The following is a 20902-nucleotide window of genomic DNA, read 5'->3' as shown; positions in this document are numbered from 1 at the left end:
CAAATTTGAAGTAGTTTGTTTTATTTTAGTTGATGGTTCACGTGAAGTTAGGTTCAACAACCTTATAAACAGTTTAATCTTGAGAAATGCATCAAATGTAATCTATAAAGTAACTCACAACTTTCAGGCTGGGCATGAAGAGTGTAACAGTCTCTTTGAAATATAGCGGGGAATATGGAAGAAGAAGAAAACGGCAACACTTCAGTTGTTAGTTTCCTTAAATGAGCTTGAGTAAATGTACTTGGTTACAGTTCAGCACTGCTTCAGTGTGGTTTACTGACACTATTTAAACGAATAATGTGTTGCATTGACAGCATGCAGCCACAGCTGGAGGGCTGTGTGTGAAGCCTGCAGGGCTCGTCACTGGAGCTGCTGCATCGTCTTCCCCTTCAGCCAATCGGAGCGATGCAGCCAAGAGCGTCATTTCCCTAAAAGCTGCAGGCACTTTGGTGACGCTTCCTCAGAAGAAACACGCCCCTCACAAACTCGGTTCACTTGGGTTTCTTTTTCCGTGCCACATTATGATAAAAGAATTTCTTCCATCATTCGGTGTCACATAAACCAAGACTACAAATTGGTACAAAATAATACAAAAATATAAATTGGAAATTTGCGTGGTAGACAAGTGTGGTGTGGTCCGAGTGACATCAGCACCTTTCACTGGAGGGAACAATGCATTTTCTCGAGCTAAAAGACAAAAGCATTCAGTAATATCCATCACTCAAAGGAGGCGGCTGCAATATGCAACATATTAATCGTGTTCAGAGAGGAGATCAAGCTACAGCAAGTCAAATCACACAATTGTCAAAAATAAGTTACAAAAGATGAACCAGTGGTGTACACGAGACAGTGATGGCTGTGGTCAGTTTAAACAGAAGAAACAGCGTATTGCACCTTTGACACCTCAGTGAGACGTTGCTCATGAATTATGAGGACAAGAGCAAGTTGAACTCTAGGAACAAAAACATAGTTCACGCCAACGGCATTCATCGGGAAAACAAATCACAAAACGCTTTAAACTAAGTTACACTGAAAAGGAATGTAAAAAATAGAACAAAACTGTACACAAGAAGTTAAAATAAGGCATAGTATCTTAGTCCAGATCACTGGAAGGAAAACAAATAAACATGTCCTTTTCAGCAGGGGGAAACAAACTGATGTTTAGCTGTAAAAGGTTTGATGGGTGGTGATTATAATGTCTGAGTGTTGCAGTTTCAGAAGGCTTCATGTAGTGTTACGAAGAGGAAAAAGAAGCACATCTATTCATTTAAGGTTCACAACTGCTTCGGGCAAGGCATGACATGGCACAACGTCCGATGTCCAGAGGAAACATTTTAGAAATCGGTCATGATCCCAGAATTTGGAGTCCACAGTAGAGCTGCAGGGATTAGTCGACTTTTTGATAAGACAATCGTCCGACAGGCGGTCAATTTGGTCAAAAATGAAATATTCTCTGGTTCCAGCTCCTCAAATATGAGAATGTGATGCTTTTCTTCGTCATAAGTGAGAGTGAACCGATTATTGTTTAGGGTTTTGGGACCGCTTGTCGAATAAAATACTCCTTTTGAATACATCAGATTGAGCTTTGGGACTTAGAACTGGCATTTTAGATTTTGTTCTCTTTTTTGACAAAACGGTTTATCGCAAAATCAAGCAACAGATTAATCGGTGCTGAAAATAATTTGTTTCATCCAATTCAGCCATTATCCCAAAACTGTATTCAAGGCGTCACCATGGTAGCCAAAGGGCAACCCTTGTGACCGACACTGGGAATCTGGATGTGTTTATACGTTAACAGGAAGTGGAAGTTGGGAACTGCAGCTTTAGAAATTTGGGAAGCAATTACTGTCGACTGCCCACAGATGTGTGAAACCAGTGACCACAAGGTTGTTCCACGATGAGGCAAACAGACGGTTTCATGCCTTCAGTCATCGACTTGTCAGCAGAGCGTAGTCCAATGATGAAGGGAATATTCCAGCACCCACATACGCTGCAATAGCATCCACTTTAAAGCATAATAGCACAGAATAAAGGGAAGGCTGCTCGTTTCAGCCTTAAAACCTGAGCCTTAAACAGTTTATATCGACGGGTATAAAGAAAACTATAATTAAATCAATGGTGTGGTTCTAAGTTGGTATAAAAAGCTACACTACATCAAACAAAAGTGAAATAGAAAGAAAATAATGAATCATAAATAAAAGCTATGGCATGTTTCAATGGCATCATATTCAAGTAATCTTGTTCAAGTCCCTGATACTTAGTGGTTCATGTAAACATTGGAGTCCTTAACACAGACACAGAACCAACAGTTTATAAGAAGGCAGCAGCAATTTATATGTACAACACACGAACATCATCCACGTCTCCTTCACCATGCTGGTCCAGTTTGTGGTCAATTCTTTGAGTGGTGCCGGAGACACTGGAATGAAAACTTTCGGAGGACAAAGCCTGCAGCTGCCAGAGACACATCCTCACCGAGAGGGCTCTGCCACGAGGCTCCACTTTGGAGGTGGAAGAGATGCGATGACGAGGACCGAGAGAGGAGGAAAGAAAAACAGCAGCTTTACCTGCTGCGCTCAAAGTCACGAAGCCTCCGTCCCTTCAGCTCCAACCGAGACGACAGGAGTCCCATCAATGTTCACCGACAAGCCTCGAATTCTTCCTTCTCTCTCAATGGTCGCTCAAAAACAACACCAGCCAATTTTCTTCAACACACATTCCATTTTTGGGATTAGAAAGTAAAGAATAAAAAAAATCATGTCAAGCAGCAAGATATCTTTATCACAGATACTTTGCGTTCTGTTTACTTCTAAAATTGGCTCAGCTATCACACGACTGAGAACAGGCACTGAATGTGGGCGTTGGATGACATCTCATTCACAGTGATGACAGTCTCATCATAACACAGATCTATAAAACCATTTCAGAATATAGCAATAACGTTTTTGCAATGGCGCAGTATTTCAAGGTGGTGGAACATTTGTCACGTCAGTGTGATCACTTCCACCGGGTCCGTCTTGCCTTTGGACCTCTGCTTGCGTTTGAGGCGTCTCTGTGTGAGGGACGGGGGAGCCGGACTAGCTAAAGGTGTTGCGGAGCTGACGGAGAGAGAGAGGAGGTCTGCAAAAGGATATTTCGGGGTAGGGAATTGAGCCGGAAGCATCATAGTGCACTCCTGCAGGGGTTTGTGCTCTCTCTCCGTCTCCTGGCGTCACCTGTCAAAACAGCCCGCTGTGAACGAGTGATGAGCCCCCAGGTATCCCCCGCTGTAGGCCATGCTCAGACAGTGGCGCGGCTCTCCAGCGAGCGCCATCTGCACAGAAATGGGGCCCTGGAGCGGCAGCGCTCGAGCCTCCGGCTGGAGACCAGCGGTCAAGCTTGGGTAGGAGGGGAACCCACCCCTAGGAGTCATGGAAGCAGCGCCAGTTAGGAGACTCATCCTGTGGCTCTGAATTAAGTCCTGAGAAATGTTCACCACAGGCCCCAAAGCCTGGGAGTCAGCTAGAGCCTGCAGCTGGGACAGGGACGGGGAATGCTGGGAAAGGTGTGGGAAGCCGTCTGGCTGAAAGAGCAGCTGTGGTGTGGAGGAGGTGGAGGAGACTGGTCTCTGGATGGCTGACACTGGAGAGAGGTGGGAGGTCTGGGGCTGGGATTGCAGAGAGGATGGCCGGTGAGGAGGAGTGGATTTGGTCTTGTTGGCCTCCTTAACGTCATTGTCATGAGCTCTGTGGAGAGGAAAGGTGCACAGATGAGACATGATGATTCCACAAATATGCAGACAGTTGAATTAGAGCTAAAAGTATCCTTGCATTGCAACGTAAGAGCAAAGTGTGTGCATACCTGAAAAAAAAATAGCTGCTCAGAATTAGTACGAACTAGTATGTAAACGGTTACATTTACAAAGATGCAAACATAAAAACCAACAGAAATATCCAATTTAATTAACGATGTTAAATTACACAGCATCAGCTCAGATTATGAGACATGCAGGTATTGTCAGATGATACACACAACATTAAAAGCTTCTTCTGGTTCTAGCAGCGGGCATCATATAATCCAAAACCATGGCAACCAAAAATATAAACTGATATGGGCCTCAATTTCATCTACCCTGAGCAGCCCTCTTCACTCTAAGAGGCTTGTGTTCCAGCCTCGCTTTCTGGTAAGACCCTATTTTCTCTAGGTGGATGAGTGGATGAGTGGATGTGCCTTACAGCAGCATGAGCTCAATGCACTGGGTGAGGTGGTCCCAGGTGTAGCCCGTCAGCAGATGCAGAGCGGTCGTCCAGCTGGGGGAAATCTGAAGGCAAATACGAGATGCTGCCACACACGCAGCAGCAACCTGGGACGGTCGGAAACTCAGGAAAGCGTGGTCTAGAAGAACCCAGAGACAATAACATATTAATATTCAACACATCTGGAAAAAAAAAAGAAAAAAGTCCAGTTCACCTTCTTCCTGATAACCCACCTTGCAGTGAGACTTCCAGAAAGTAGTGAGTGTATTTGTCCATGAAAGCCTTGGTCTTTGAGAGGGAAGAGAGGGGCCAGCCGTTGTAGAGGTCGCCCTCCTGGACTGAGGCGTGGAGGTAGTAGTCGATAAAGTGGGCTGGGGTGGGCATACACAGATTCCAGCCAAAAGTCTCAAGCAGCAGGAGCTCCATTTTGATCAGATCCTTCTTGTTGAGAACCAGGTTCAGGCTGCACATAAAGCCCAGAGAGTTCAGCTGCTCCAGTTTGGGAACCCGGTCCTCCTTTTCCTCAAATTTACCTGAAGAAGAAACACAGAGATGGAGTGAGGTCACCGAACAGAGTGTTGTGCAGTGAACGCAGTTTGACAAGATGCATTCGCTCTGAAACACAAGATGACACATTGACACGAACATGTATGTTTTGAAGAGCAAACACAATCCAACAATTTAAAAAGGAAATCAGTCTGCAAGTTATATAATAAAATAATGTATTTATTAGCAGACATTCCAACTGATCAAATGTGAAAACAGCATGTTCTCAATTTTAAGTCTTTAAAAGTGAAAAATTCTGGAATTTAGGCCATTGATTAAACAAAAATGACTATTTAAACCAGTCTCCTTGGGCTATGCGATATTGAAAAAAACATGTTGAAGATAATATGTTGGTAAGATGATATTTTGGAAATCATAGCCACAGAGATCAAACGTACCAACAATTAGGTCAATAAGTAAATTAGACAACTTGTAGAACTAAATCTCGTTCTTCAAATATTAAATACTTGAATTATCTTTGCTTTCTTTCAGTATTACAATGAAAATGATCATCTGTTGCCACATGGTGCAGGTCAGCCATAAAGAGCCGAACTCCAGCTTCCACAAAACCTAACTAGTGCCTGCAAAGCATGAGCAATTAAGCGGACAATTACTAAACATCTGTCTATAAAGCGAAGCTTTATAGCACTTACTGTGGATTATACACGCCTAACATTCTCTATGAAGAAACACCGTCAGCTTGATCCCTGATATTTCTCTGCCTCTCTCTCTCACTCGATGTCTTCGAAGACGTTACAGCAGCATTACGGTGAGCCCCCTCCCAAGACATCCTCCTTTCCATGGCAACAGCACTGAGGCCTCAGGGGTCTATGTGACCAGTGGAGAGGAGTGACTGCCTTAGATCCAAGGATCCAACAGGCCTCCGCCGCTCAGATCTAAAGAATGAGGGCGAGGGGGTGTCGGGTTCCTCTGATGCAGGCTTCCCTCGAAGCATGCGCCTTATCTCACACACCGCTTGAAGAAGGCCAACACGGGGACTCATTGGAGATTTATCGTGAAAATACATTAAACGTGAAAGTTGAAGCTCGTACTTCACTGTATTTTTTTGGCTGATATAAATATTTGAGAGCACAATGACATTAAGACAGATGTGTATTTTGTTTTTTAGATAAAACACTTAGTTTCCATCTGGTCATAAGCTATAATTTCTGTTAAATGCTGTACATTAATTAAGACAGTAAAATATTCTCAAATCTACTTAAACCTACGTTTAGTAGGCATGGATCCTGAAAGGGTCAATTCAATTCTGTTTATGTATTCTGATATGCATGTTGTGTGGACAAACCATGTATTTGCAACAGTAAATTATCTGAAACATATTTGTTATTCACATGGGGCTACTTCTTGTTATTTATCAGACAATACATACGCCAATACTCATTTTTCTGCAATAAGTTGGTATTGATCAATATATTGGCCTGCCTGCTTTAACTATGATGTATCCAGTTCTAGTCATGTGTGGAAATCATGGATGCATAAGTCCAAATGCTCAAGAAGCAAATCGTACTACTCAAGGCATATAAACATGATTACAAAAATCCAGCAGCAATGTAGATCCCTCACAATTCATATAAACACACAAACAGCTGCACACACATACTGCCTGCTGAGTGTGTTCCACTTAGTTGCTGTTGCAGAATGAGTTAGTTTTATAATCCAACTCAGTGGATATAATGCCATGCATTTGCTTTGTCAAAATATGCATCGGTTGGGAATTACAACAACCCTTCTGTTGGGGGTAAATATTGGCCGAGGGGCTTTATTGACTTTTCCTCGCTGTAGTAAAAATGCAGATACGTTGGATTCTCTGCTGTGCCTTTCATAAAGACATCATGTACCACTTTATGCCCACCTCGCAGCAAGTGGGACGTCTTCCTACCAAAGTGCGAGTTTTACCACTAATGTTGCGACACGCCATTAAGCAGGAAGAGAGAATGGTTGAGAGTATTAGGAGAGGGGTGTGGGGAATCTGCAGCCCAACAAGCCAGAGGTGTAATTAGCAGAGAGGCAATAATAGGATCTCTCCACCAGAACAGGAAGCCCTGTGAAACCGGGCTGATTGCACCCACCAGGGCCCGTTACACAGCCCAGTCCACACTCGCCCCATTCTCTTCCCCTCATAGCCTCTGGATCAGGGCTCTGTCTGCTGCTAGACTGCTATGTCCACACAGACGCTGCCATAAAAAGCCATCAATGCCCCCAATCTCCACACAACCCCAGCCTCTTTGATCTGAAGAGACACAACGCAAATCAATCCCCTCATTGTGCTGCGATGACTCCTCTGGATGCCCAAAAGCTTTACGAACAAAAAACCAACGCAACTTCAGAGGGACCTGCAGAAGTACAGTATGGTGAGAGCCACAAACCGGTTGGCCTCCTGCATGCATCACTGCCTGGATGACTCAACAGTGTTCTCATTAATTTCAATGAGTTGGCACCGCAGGGGTGCAGCAACAGAGCGCTCCAACAAAAAAACAAGTTAACTTGGATTCCACTGCAGCACAACCCAATGTTAGATATAAATGTTAATTAGGTGCAACTAACTAATATATAAGGAGCAAGTCAATTCTTAAAAGGTTTTGCCGATACATTTTCTATAGATCAACTAAACGACTAATCGTTTCATCTCGTGCCATAAGGTTTCGGTACCGATAGCCAAATAATACCATCAATACTAGCCTTTAAGGAACATAGGCTTTTAGATTAGCAAATATCTGATGCATACAATCAAGAATCTGTCAAATAAGTGAATTGTTGATGTTTTCAATACATCATGTTACATGTGACAAAGTAACGTATTTAGGTCCGGCCCATTCCACCAACATACTGCACTGGTCCATCAAAAACATTATAGTAAACAATTCAATTTGAACACCTTGTAGGAATGGGATATTTGATTTGGCTCAAGAGTTGAACAATCCTATCTCAAACACCTTCAGTGAGCAGTGTTTGATAAACGGGAGTTCCTGATTTGTACGTCAGCTTCTCACTGACGCCGTGTAGCAACAACACCAATGCAGACACACGTCCTGTTTCAGTGTCGTCAGTTTGAATGTGGCCTGACAAAGATGACGCATTCCTCCCCTGAGAGATCAGGCCACCTGGAATGCAGGCAACTAAATGATCCTATCTTAAGGCAGTGAGCAATGAAGAGATGCCTTTCCTTTGTGTTGACACAACTACCTTTTTTTATACATTGCAACTTCAGGGCACATATCGTTTCTCATGGCACGTACATGTGATGGTGATGATGAGAAAAGGCCAAGAACACAGGGTGAAGCTAGAGGTCGAGGGCTGGGGGGGGGAGGTAAAGTCAGGATGCAGGACCGACTCCCAGGTGTGTCATTTGGGGTGCAGGTGGAGGTGGGTGCTGGGAGGGGTGAAGAGTGATGGGGGCTGTTGGAAACCTGAGGGCTGTATTCTCATACAGCGACAAAGGCCTCTGTTTGGCTGTGTCTACTACCGGACACTTGAGCACTTCGAGCACTGACTTTCAGCGCTTAGGGCGCCACACTGACAAAACCAGCAGAATTCAGTGCACTGAAAGTACCCGGATGGCGCACTGCAAACGGGCAAAAAATGCCGTGTGAAACGATGGACACTTCTGGCCCTAAACGGACGCCATCTTGGCGACGTAGCGGAAGAGGAGGAGCCCTTTCGCCAGCTTTTCATTTTATTTCTAAAACAATGGCGGACGAGATGGCTACGGTAGCACAAGCGGTAGACCACGGAGGCTCCTGCTGCGATTGTGGAGGTATCGCAGTTTCCACATGGGGTGGAGAAAGGGGTAAACAAGGGACACAAAGAGGGCAAGAAGTGCATTCATTTTGTCACTTTAAGTTTCGCGGGTATCGCAAGCAGATTTGCGTCCGTCACTTCCGCCAAGTGGTTAACGTAAGTGTTCCATTTGATACAGCACTTATCAGCCACGGAGTGCACTACAGATGTCAGTGCACTGTATTGCAGTGTCCTTCGTAAAGTGTCCGGTAGTAGACACAGCTAGGGATGGGCATCGAGAACCGGTTCTGTTTTAGAACCGGTTCCCAGTGAACCGATTGTTTGGGATCGTCAGCCAAATTATTTAACGGTTCTGCTCACGGTCCTCTGTGGCGTTGCGCATGCGCACATTTATTTAGTTTCTTCTTCAGACTGCAGCAAACATGGCAACTAGGCAGAAGCATTCTAAAGTTTGGCTCCATTTCACACGACAAAATGACAACTACGCCACTTGTAACGTGTGTAAAAAGTCTATTTCGTCGAGGGGAGGAAATACAACAAATATGAATAAGCATTTGAACACAGCGTGGAATTAAATGACAGGAATGTCATGTGTTCGATGCAGCAGCTCAGCTAACGTCGGCGCTTCATCTCTTTCTGTCCAAGGTAAACTCCTCAAAAGTGATCACAACCACTCACTGTGTGAAGCAATTTGCCTTTATTGTGTGTAGTCGATCAAGTTATCTTCTGTCCCTTCGTTTGAAGCATACATTTTAGCTCCGGCATTGGTCTCCCATTATTGATCACTTCACGTTTGGATTGAAAGTCCAGTTTTGAGAAATGTTTGATCGTAACGGTGTTAATTATCGGAGGCCGTGTGTTATCAGCAAACGTTCGCGTTATTGTGTTAACCCATTATTAAACTGAGCATATCGATTTTTAATCCATTATTAAATTTAGCATATAGCTACGCTAGCTTAGCTATAGAATCTTCTATTTTCAGCCCCCTACATTGAGGTTGTGTTTGCCTCCCCTCTTAATGTGGCTTTATGTCAGCTCAGCAAATTCAGCGATTTTGTTAGTGCCATTTGTTTCATTGTGTAAACCAGCTTTCACTATATAAATAATCTCCATTGCCATCCCATTTAGCTGATGACGTTCAGAGTCAGACCGGTTCAGAGGCTGGTCGTCTCTGTCTGGGTCACAGGCTACAGCTAGCACGTCTTGTACAACTCCTCATATCTTTGTGTTCAGGCATCCTCCACCCCATCTGCGAGAGTGTTCTCCACGGCTGGAGACACAATAAGTCCTGAGAGATCGCGTATCCTCCCGGAGAAAGCAGACATGCTTATTTTTCTGCACAAAAATTGTTGATGATCCATACAATTGATGGTTGCACACTTGGTATTTGCCAGTGCTAGTTTCATTTTTGGCAGCTCAGTTCATATACCCTTTAAAAAAAAAAAGGAAGGAGCACTGTAATTTCTAGGAACATGTTTAAATTAAACAGAATACATTTTATTTAAGTTATGTAAGTTTTATTTTAAGTTCAAGAGGAATATGTATAAATGTTTTTGGTTATTGAAAAAAATTTAAATGTGTATGTATATAGTGTGTGCAGCATTATAGAAAATTAATGTAAATAAACCCGTTTGTGCTCTTTTTTCACCCCTTGCACAATAAGAATCGAATCGATAAGCAGGAATCGATAAGGCATCGGAATCGTTAAAATCTTATCAATTCTCATCCCTAGACACAGCCTTTCTGTTCTTCTTTTTGCGGACATCACGCAATTCTAGTCCATCTTAATCACATCTCAAAATAGTTAAGTTACACTAAAAGAAGTATAAGGATACCACAATACATGTTATAATTTGGGTGTTTTAAATAGCACCCTGAAACACAGGACCCAGTGGCTCTAAATTATTGGGGGAAAACTGACATATCTTAAGACTACAAAATGCATAACAGGGAACATTTAATTTCAAAAAAATTATATTATACAATATTCAAAACAAATAAATCCAATGTGAAAAAAGAGATGGATGTATTTTCTAAATGAAGTATGTGTGATGTACTGGACATATAATATAAGCATGTACATATACTATGCATGTAGCTATAAAAGGTGTCATCAAACTGGCGAAAACAACGATTACTAGTTTAAGGTGATTATAAACTGATGAAAATAAATCTCCCCAAATGCTACACAATGGTCCTTACGGGAAAAAAACACTTTGATCTTTTAAGTCTCTTAAATATTCTTGACTTCTTTTCCTCCTCCACTTGACAGCCGTGGAGGAATTTCCTCTGCTCTTTAAACTCCTTTTATTTGCTGGTTCATCTTTCATTGGGAGTGTGAAATTGGTCACAGCTCCATCACAGAATCTCCATGTTGCCACCCCTGGCCCCGGCAGCTCTCACAATGTAGACCAGGGCCGACCCTTGACCCCTGATGCAAATGCCTGGGTGACCAAGGAGAATCTTAGAAACCCAGCCCTGTGTTTTCATGCGTGTGCGAGTATGTGTGGTGTGTTTTTGGGGGTATGCCGTATGGGTGATGAGGGCTGACAAAGGCAGCGTGTGGACAAACGGGACATGAAGTATGACTTCGTTCTGACATTTGTATTATAGTTTGTGGATTACAATTACTAATATGTACACAAAAGGTGACTGGTGCTTTGGAAGCATTTAATGGTAATAAATATTTACTTTTTCAAACCCATCTGAACATCTTTATTTAAGTGATTATAATGACCCCACATGACAAAAGTTGAAACTGAATTATTGTCAACCCTGGGAGAGGGGATAAAGGGAGAAATGGGTTCTCTATAATCTACATTTCAGGGCCCCCTGCTGGGTGGTTCAGTTCCAACATGTCCCATTTTGCAGACCACCACCTTTCCCTCCCTTTCTACCCTGCTTAACATCAGCAGCTGACCTGCCTTTGAAGTGCCGCTCCACTCATTTCCCAGCCCCCAGGGATGTGGGGCCGCTTTTAATGGCCGCCCTGTCCCAGGCCTCACTTGCTTCGCCTGTCCCTGACAAGGTGAGTGAACGGAGAGGAAACACAGCCAGCAGCAAAAGGTAAAAGGACACCACCAGTCGGTTAAATGGTTATGTGGCAGTAAAGCACAGCCTTTTTAATGGGAAAATTCCCTCACGGATTAAAATTGAATGTGAATCTTAATTTGATGATCGCAAAAAAAGAATCATTGGTTCCTCACAAGGTTGCCACAGCGACTATATCGTCATTTAGCAATGTTATTTTACAGCAGATCTCTACCACACGCGCGCACCAACCTCGACCCAGCAGCTCCAGCTCCCCTCCCCCTCTCTGGAAGGGGTCGGGCTGCCTGGCTGCCTGTCCTGCTTGCATTGACAAGCTTTTGTTTGAGGCCTGACTCGGAGAGCATATGGCAGGTGCCCCTCAGCACACAGTTCCTCCCCACCCTCGGGCTCCGAGGCCCATCTTAAGTGCACTGTGTAGTCAATATGACTGAGCTTCTTGTGCGAGCCACAAGATGCTCTTTTTGTTGTTGTTCAATGACGCTTCACTGAATCGGGTTCACTCAGCAAAATACATTAAATCAACTTTCAACAATAACTTGATACAGAAAAATACTAAGTACCCACTGATTATAATCACGAGCCAAACGACAAAATAAAATCTGTAAATAAAGAGTAAAACATTGTGACAACGTGTACTAGCTGGCAGCAAAGAGACACGTCCATGATGTCATTTAACATAACAAATGGAAGCAATATGCAGAGCTCTGACTTCAGGGACCGAGATCTGCCAGAAAGACTGATGTGATCACTGCAGGACTTCATGGAATTCTACATAATAGAAACTTAAGTTTGGGGATGTGAGCTGATTTTTAATGTAAATTTGCAGTGCATTCAAATGGTGAATACTGAAATTGACATTAAATTCCCCAGGATTTGGGTTTCTCGCAGTTATTGGATTATCTGAAATGAAGTGAGGTCTTTAAATAAGCTCACAACAGTCAATAAAAATGAAATACTGACCACAATCCCACTCCTGCAAATGAAGAGCTCATCTATGAACGAGCACATGGACAAGCATCCACAAAACACACACACAATAGCGTAACAGGATTAAGCATTGACTGCTGAGAGGCACAAAAGAGGTAGCGATTAATTAACAGAGCACAGAAGCCAGAACATTTTAAAGAAAGACAATGTATGTGCCTGTCAAAGGCAGGCAGTGGGACCTGGGGAGGCCGTTCAATAACTAGGCCAGATTCCAAAGCACCTCAGGACACATAAAAACCCAAGACAACTTTGAATCAAACGCCCTTTCAAGCCTTCATCAATCATGGCTGCAAATCCCAAGAGTCCTGGAGGAGTCGGCGGCAGGAGAGCAGAGAGGCTGACTAACACAATCAAAAGATTCAATAGAAAACCAGATTAATCTATTAGAGAATAGAAGAAACACCTCTGTCCATGTTGGCTTAATAATATTTAGATCACTCCATGAGCAAACTCTCAAAAGCTATTCTCGGATTCTCATGAGATTTCTTTCAAATAAAACCTCTCATATTCAAATTCATCCCACCACAGAGACTATGCTGATTGCAAAGATGGCCTGTGTGCGACAACTACCACACACACACACACCCAAGTGAGCAGGCCCTATTCCAGATTTCCACTTTGACGGCATCATTAGTCTAATTACCCATGATGCCAAGGGCTGCACTAATGTACAGAAAACCTCACAGTCTGTTAATCACAAGACATACAGAGACACTAATAACTACCACACAACCTGCATCAGCAGGGTGGAATGATAAACATACCTGCTTTACACAAAACACATCATATTTTCCAGAATGTGGGTTACTATTTATTATCCCTTCTGCAGAAACACACAAAAGGCAAAGAACATCAACAAGTCTTCAGTCGAGGGAAGAAGAGATGTTTAGGAATTTAAATAATCTTTTTTCTTTTCTTGTTGCCAACAACTTATACCAAATATCCTGCCAGTCTGATCTCAGAGAACGGGACCATTAGAGAATAAGCTTGCAGACAAAACCGATTTGATGAGGATTGTGGGTATGAAATCCTCTGCAACCAGTCGCATGATTTCAATGACAGAGGTTAAAAAGACAGGAAAAAAAACTACTTGCACATGTAAGCAGGAGGACATTTTGACCTTGACAGGTGTGATACTAGTTCATCTCAAACTGAGTAGATGGGACTAAAGTAACAGCAGCAGCAGCTCCAGACATGTTATTGAAGCAGGATCAAAGACGTACAAGAAGTTCGGCAGGCGCGAGCATAATCCCCAACAGTTCCTCCTAAAACAGTGACACACTCCTTCCACAATATAAACCGTGTTGTTTTTCCAAACTAACATTGCAGCAAATTGTCGACAGTCTGAGAAGTGGAGCTGGGAAAAAAAAAATATCTCCATAGTCTCTAGAGCATAACTCAAATGAGCCTTGCTGCAGGAAGAGTTTCATCTTGTGCCATCTGTGCATAAACGGTCACTCATCTTAGTACAGAAGGTGTACAGTGGAGCGCTACTGCATTTACAGAAAAAGTACAACGGTTTAAGATGAAACACAAACTAATGTAAGGATCTCTGTGGTAGACTCAGGCAATAGAAAGGAGTGAAACTATATTTATTAACAAACTCTTCATTTTTCGTTTTATCAAACTAAAAACGATGAGAATGGATATAAGCGACGACGTGGAAGGCTGAAAAACACTTACTGGCTAAGAGCAGACACGATAGGGCGATGACATAGAGCTGCTTGACGGCCACATCATAGTGGTCCATGAACAGGTCCAGCAGGTAGACGGCAAGGTGACGCGCTGTAGGACAGAGCTGGTAGCGATTGCTCAGGATGGCCAACAAGTCAGCAAAGTACCGCCGCATGCCAATCTGTGGGGAGTGGGCTCGGTAGACTGGTAGCTTCAGCTCCTGGATAGGGAAAAGAAAGAAAGAATGAAGTGGGACCCAAACAACAGGGGGGGGGGGGGGGAACAGTGGAGAGACACAGGGGCTGTGAAAGAATATGCATAATAGTGAGCCGTGCATGTCCCCTGCTGACTGGGTTTAACTACTGTCAGGAGAGCTGCTGTGTCTAAATTACACAAAGAACAAACTCCTTTTACCGTCAAATTCTTGATTATGATTCAGCCTCATTTCAGTTTCATTTAATTCACCCTCGCTGCAGAGAAGGGGAGCTAATTTGGGTCATTGCAGGAGTCTCAGAGTGATGGAGGGTGGTCGTGTGAGTGTGTGCCCATGGTTGCGGGGGTGGGAGGCGCGCTACTTCTAGTAGAAGATAGGATTAGGATTCACCTCGAGCACATCTTCTATTCATGTTCAATTAGCTGCATGTGTTTCAAAGTGGAAGGAAGATACTCAAGGGCATTAGCATTCAATCAGCCCCAGGTATCTTTGGAATCAGCGACAGACAAAAGGAGAGCAAAAGGCTCGTTTCAAAATCTGCCTCAAAGAAGAAACAATAAACATTTAGTTCTGAATGTACAAATCCACAGCACATACTTTTTATGTATTTAAGCTGCTTATGTGAACTTTTTTTTTTTTTTGCTCTTTGTGAATCTGAATCAAAACAAGGGCTTTTGATCTGGATTTAATAAGAGATTTAGGATTGGTAGATTAATCTTCTTAAATTCAAACAGTGCTGGATCCTTACATGAGGAGATATACAGAAAATATCTCCATGTGAAAACTGTGGTTTAGAAACATCCCTGACTTGAGGATGGCTCAAACTGTCCCAATGTTTCTTTAGAGCTTCATATTTCAAATTAAACGCATGCTCGTCAATCCTTCAAAAAATAGTTTACTTTAAAGGAAAACACTGTCAGGGTAATCCAAAAAAATACCAACTATTTATTGAGCTGAACTGAAGACAACAGTGACTGACACTTCAATGGAATCTAAAAATAAAGAGAACCCCCTCCCAAAACCACATGCAGGACTGTCTCAGAAAATTAGAATATTGTGATAAAGTTCTTTATTTTCTGTAATGCAATTAAAAAAACAAAAATGTCATGCATTCTGGATTCATTACAAATCAACTGAAATATTGCAAGCCTTTTATTCTTTTAATATTGCTGATTATGGCTTACAGCTTAAGAAAACTCAAATATCCTATTTCTAAATATTAGAATATCATGAAAAAGTATACTAGTAGGGTATTAAACAAATCACTTGAATCGTCTAATTAACTCGAAACACCTGGAAACACATTTTCAAATGTTTGATTTTGTTTTGCTGTTATAAATCTTTTTTTTACTTGGTCTGAGGAAATATTCAAATTTTATGAGATAGGATTTTAGAGTTTTCTTAAGCTGTAAGCCATAATCAGCAATATTAAAAGAATAAAAGGCTTGCAATATTTCAGTTGATTTGTAATGAATCCAGAATGCATGACATTTTTGTTTTATTAATTGCATTACAGAAAATAAAGAACTTTATCACAATATTCTAATTTTCTGAGACAGTCCTGTATAGCCACTCACCCCCAGTACCACAACCAACCATACCACCCAAACTCTCCTCCCAGTGCTTCAGCCTCTGGTCCATCTGTCTGTCTGGGTACAAGGGCAGCAGGAGAATGGGGGTGGATGTGAAGGGTGGGGGCCTGCTGGAGTCTGGAGGGGCTCTGGGGGGGTCTGTGTGGGGTGGAGAAGGTGCCTTTGTGGGGGACCCGCACCGTAATTAAGGATTCCACAGCTGCCTCTGCCTGATTTGCATGTCTGATAATTTGCCACATGCTACACACCACAGCTATCTCCCACATCAGGGCATTACCTCTGCAGCAAACGTCATTAAGGCAGCATGAGACTATGGGGGAGCAGGCGCCATGCAAGAGATCGGAACACTGTGTGAGTGCCTTTAAACACACAGATCTGACACTCATTTCACTGTTCCTTTCACTTGCAAATGTCACTGCGGCCAGTTTAACCACATCTGAAAACATCCAGCCATCAACAGTTTGTGAAACCCATAAAGCCGTATCACAAAATGTAAAGAAATCTGGTCAGATTTGAAAACTGACAATTATTTAGATTATCAATGAATTAAATGTTTGAGACAGATTGTCTATATATATATATATATAACATCCAGATTGCTTTACATTTTAATGATATGGCTTTATAGGTTGAACAAACCTATAAAGCTGTGTATATATACACACACAATCAAAAAAAGCAATGGAATATGAAAATTATAATAATCAGTTGAGACATGTTCTCATTTATGTGAGGAAGTTTTGACCTCACAAATACCTAAGTGTTCAGTAGCAGGATAATCTGCTGTTATGAGAAATAAATGTACGCTAATGGTTGAGAGCTCCAACGATGAATCGGGATCATAATGGGCTGATTAATCAATAATAAATATAACGATTAGTAGCAGCCCCAATCGTGAGTTAGACAATCAAAATATATTGAGAAGCTAGAAGAAAAAAAACATAGTTCTTAAATGATCTGACAGAACTTCTGAGTTAAAAGACAGACACAAATGTAGAGCATAAAATAAAAAATATACACTTTTATTAATCCCCAAGGGGAAATTAGTTCTCTGCATTTAACCCATCCTTAGTTATTAAGGAGCAGTGGGCTGCAGTGATGCGCCCGGGAAGCAACTGGGGGTTCAGTGGCTTGCTCAAGGACACTTTGACTTGCAACTAATGGGGAGAGTGGGGATCGAACCCACAACCTTGCGGTTGCAGGACGGCCCTCTTACCCCACTGAGCTACGGCATGTTGTTTGCCTCAGCGCCAAAATAAAGATAACTCTAATCTTTTAAGAGTCTCAAGCATTTATCAATTCATTATACGTAACTTTGCAGTATTGACAATGAGGGCATTGCATGTATATACTGTGGTGAGCCTGTTGCTTGGGATTTCACCAAAATGCTGATATAGGCCAATCAGACCTAACATTAGAGCGACTACCTCTCTCTCATTATAGTATGTGAGTGTGTTGTTTAGTTTCCAGCTCTGCGTGAAGATTCTCAGTCTGATTGATGTCTCACTCAGTGCGTTTACATGATGGTATAATTCGAATCTTGCTTTAGTCGGACTCTGCTATCTTTTGGGGGATCAGCTTTTATCCCAATATACATGGCAGTGAGTAATTCGAATCATTGGCCGAAAGCATGTCATGTCCGATACGATAGGTGGCGCTGTTTTCATTTCAACTCGTGGTGATACAGCCATTTCCGCTTGACCTCTTCACCACCACCAACAACAACATTTCGAGAAAGATGGCGAACAGAGAGCGGTGACTACATCCCTCTACTATTCTTCCATGGTGTTAATAGGAGTACAGCGAATGCAAATGGCGCTATTGGCTGAGTTGATAACGGAGAGAAGATGCCGTCGCCGAAGGTACACGGAGAATTTAATTTATCGTCTCTTTCGACTTCCGGGTCACGACATGGGAGAGAGGGAGGGAGGAGGCGGCGGGATCTCGAGCATGCGCAAAGACGCAAAGTCCAGTTCCGAATCGAATTCACCGTTACATGCCGCGAGAGTCGAATTATCAACTGGATCGGACCGAGCTATCCAGGGGTGTTAATCGGACCGAAGTCGGACCGCACATAGTCCGACTAAGGTGTTTACATGAAACGGATAATTCGATTTCAGTCCGACTAAGCCAATAATTCGATTGCATGTAACCGCACTGACAGAGAGTCAGTCTATCCAGCATGAGTAAACTGTGAGTAAATGACTGAATCATATGTATCTGTGTATATATATATATATATATCCAACAATTGATGCCCAATCTGATACACTCCTGATCTCACTCTGGATTTGAATACAATCTGTGGTACATTTAGGAACCTGATATCTAAAACCTGATCTGCAGTCATCCCCCAAAGCGTGAAGCTGGCAGCAGAGTCCCAGCCCAAAGATGCCAGTCGAGTGACAGATGTCTCCATTAAAGTATCACATGGGAAGAAATATGATCATGTTTCGAGGTTAATTAAGCGATTTTCACTTAATGAGCCTTAAATCCTCCATGTCATCTAATTTAGATCATTTTTAAATACACAACAGGACCATGTAATTATATTTTGAACGTCAACACGGGTCTGTTGGTTTAGGCTGCAAATAGTTATCATCGATAAAGTTGCCCATTCATTTTCTCAATTAATCATTTCATCCCTTAAAAGTCAAATTGTTTTACCAATTAGTTGGCTGCAAAAACTCTGCAACTATTGATTCTTTTTATTATTGACACAATTATATTACTCAATTATATTATTGATGAATTGGATTGCCCTTAAAATGCTTTAGTGCTATTTATTGGCCTAATTTGTACACAATTAATCTATTATCAAAATGTTTGCTGATCTATTTTCTTTTGATTGACGTATAGAATAGATAGTTAAAGACCTTATGGTGTTGATCTTCAATGTAGATACCAGAATATATATATATTTTTAGGTAACAATGAAACCAGGTTTAGCTCAAGAAAACAACACATTCCCATCACAATAAGGCGATGTTCAATAAAAGCTCACCTTGATGCGGAGCGACTGATGGATATCGGCAGCTAGCTGTCCTTTCCACCATTGCAACTCCCTCTCCATCTTTCCCATCCAGAGGACACTTCAAGAATCAAGTTTTACCTGCTGAGACAGGCGGGTTTAACATGAAACAGGTCAGACACTTGTGAGTAGAGAGAATAACTTCAACATATATCGTTTTTAAAACTGGATATTTACTCTGAAAACTATCTGACAAGAGGGTGAAGTTACGTTACATTACCCATTCTTATAAAACGGATGAAATTATTTAAATCAGCTAGATGTTTGTACTTGCAGCTAAAGTCTGGCGATTAAAATGCGTTTATAAATACAGTGTTTTTGGTATAGTTGAACACCTTGCTAATCCCACAGCAAAGGTCTCTTTCCCCGCATAGGCCATTTTCTCTGCTCGGGAATTTAAATGACTCAGTTAAATGCCCGCTGGACCACGTTGTCGGTCCACTGAAGCACCGCAGCGTTTCACGAAAGCCATTTAATCACACGGTTGTTCACTTCCAACAACAAATAACTAACAAAACTCACTCTTTTGGTTATCATTTAAACCGCGTCAGCACCACGAGACAGCGGCCAAACACTGAGGCTACACAAGTTAACTGGCCATCGAGCTCGCGCATACTCGCCTCGTTATCATAAAAATAAAAACAACACACTGCGATACAGCTAAACGTCTCCTCGCGGTCTCTGCGCGTTTCTCCAGCACAGCATCAACCCGGTGAACTTTTAATCTCGGTGGTTATTACATGTGCCACTCACCGCTCCGACGGGAATGCCCCCCAGACCCCTTTGTCTCAGTCCGACATCCTGAACCAGAGAACTCCTCTTCGGCTCAACTTTGAGAAAGATCTCTTTTTATCGGCGAAACGACAACGTTCAAATCCGCTGGCAAGTTCATTAAATAGCTGCCAGCGACAAATCCCGGCAACAGGCGCTCCGTTGCGCCGTTTTCTCCCCAACTGTGTGCACTTTTCCGAGAGGTTTCGTTACACCGTTTTCTCCCCGGTAGCTTCGCTGTAACAAAGTAACGTTCGCGTCGGCTGCACCAGCTGCTGCCGTTGCAGTGCGAGGCTCGTGCGCTCGACGTGAAGGGCCCTCCTCTAGCCTGGGAGTTGTAGTCCTTTGGCCTAGAGGTCAGTGTCAGAACTACAAGCCTCGCACGTTCACAAAACAGTGTCATTTATTTTTAATTTGATACATCTGGATATTATTTGAATCGTTTTATTAACAGTTTATTTCAATTTTATTATTGATTTGATCGCTTTTGTTATTTAGTTTACTTATAAACACACATTTCATGAGAACCAAGCTCCTGCAGAAATCGTTAAATTGATAAATGCCAAGATCACGGTTTACCTAGAAAAAGTATAATACAAATTGTACCTTTTTTTGGACGGGCACGGTTGTGTCAGATTACTTTGAAATGTAGGCATATTTATTATAAAGACGTAATTAAAAATGCAATCGTTTTATTATTAGTTTATTTCAATTTTATTCTTGAATTGATTGCTTTTGTTATTTAGTTTACTTGTAAACACACGTTTCATTAGAACCAAGCTCCTGCAGAAATCGTTAAATTGATAAATGCCAATATCACGGTTTACCTAGAAAAAGTATAATACAAATTGTACCTTTTTTTGGACAGGCACGGTTGTGTGATTACTTTGAAATGTAGGCATATTTATTATAAAGACGTAATCAAAAATGCAATCAAGAAGTCCTTGATAATGTAACGATTATCTGATTGCACATTCAAATGAAATCTGGGTTGATGAATTACTAATATTAGTAATCCCAAAATACATGTAATCTGTGACTT

The 20902-nt window shown here is 42.2% G+C and overlaps 1 protein-coding gene across 2 annotated transcripts; it reads right to left on the bottom strand.

Moving 5' to 3' along the window:
* ccnjl (cyclin J-like) lies at positions 1-20895 on the bottom strand. 2 transcript variants are annotated; one of them, XM_056439347.1, is made up of 6 exons: positions 19843-20895; positions 19063-19173; positions 14262-14472; positions 4469-4768; positions 4215-4374; positions 1-3725 (listed from the first exon to the last, which is right to left on the bottom strand). In XM_056439347.1, the coding sequence occupies exons 2-6, from the start codon at positions 19138-19140 to the stop codon at positions 3212-3214; spliced, it is 1263 nt and encodes a 420-aa protein (XP_056295322.1). In that variant the 5' UTR covers positions 19141-19173; positions 19843-20895; the 3' UTR covers positions 1-3211. The 2 variants fall into 2 exon arrangements, with proteins under 2 accessions (XP_056295322.1, XP_056295323.1); XM_056439348.1 differs by having other exon boundaries at positions 19063-19170.
* Positions 20896-20902: the final 7 nt, after the last annotated feature.

Source organism: Pseudoliparis swirei, chromosome 19 (genome assembly GCF_029220125.1).
Source record: "Pseudoliparis swirei isolate HS2019 ecotype Mariana Trench chromosome 19, NWPU_hadal_v1, whole genome shotgun sequence".
Taxonomy (NCBI): Eukaryota; Metazoa; Chordata; class Actinopteri; order Perciformes; family Liparidae; genus Pseudoliparis; species Pseudoliparis swirei.
This window is presented reverse-complemented; position numbering and strand designations above follow the sequence as displayed.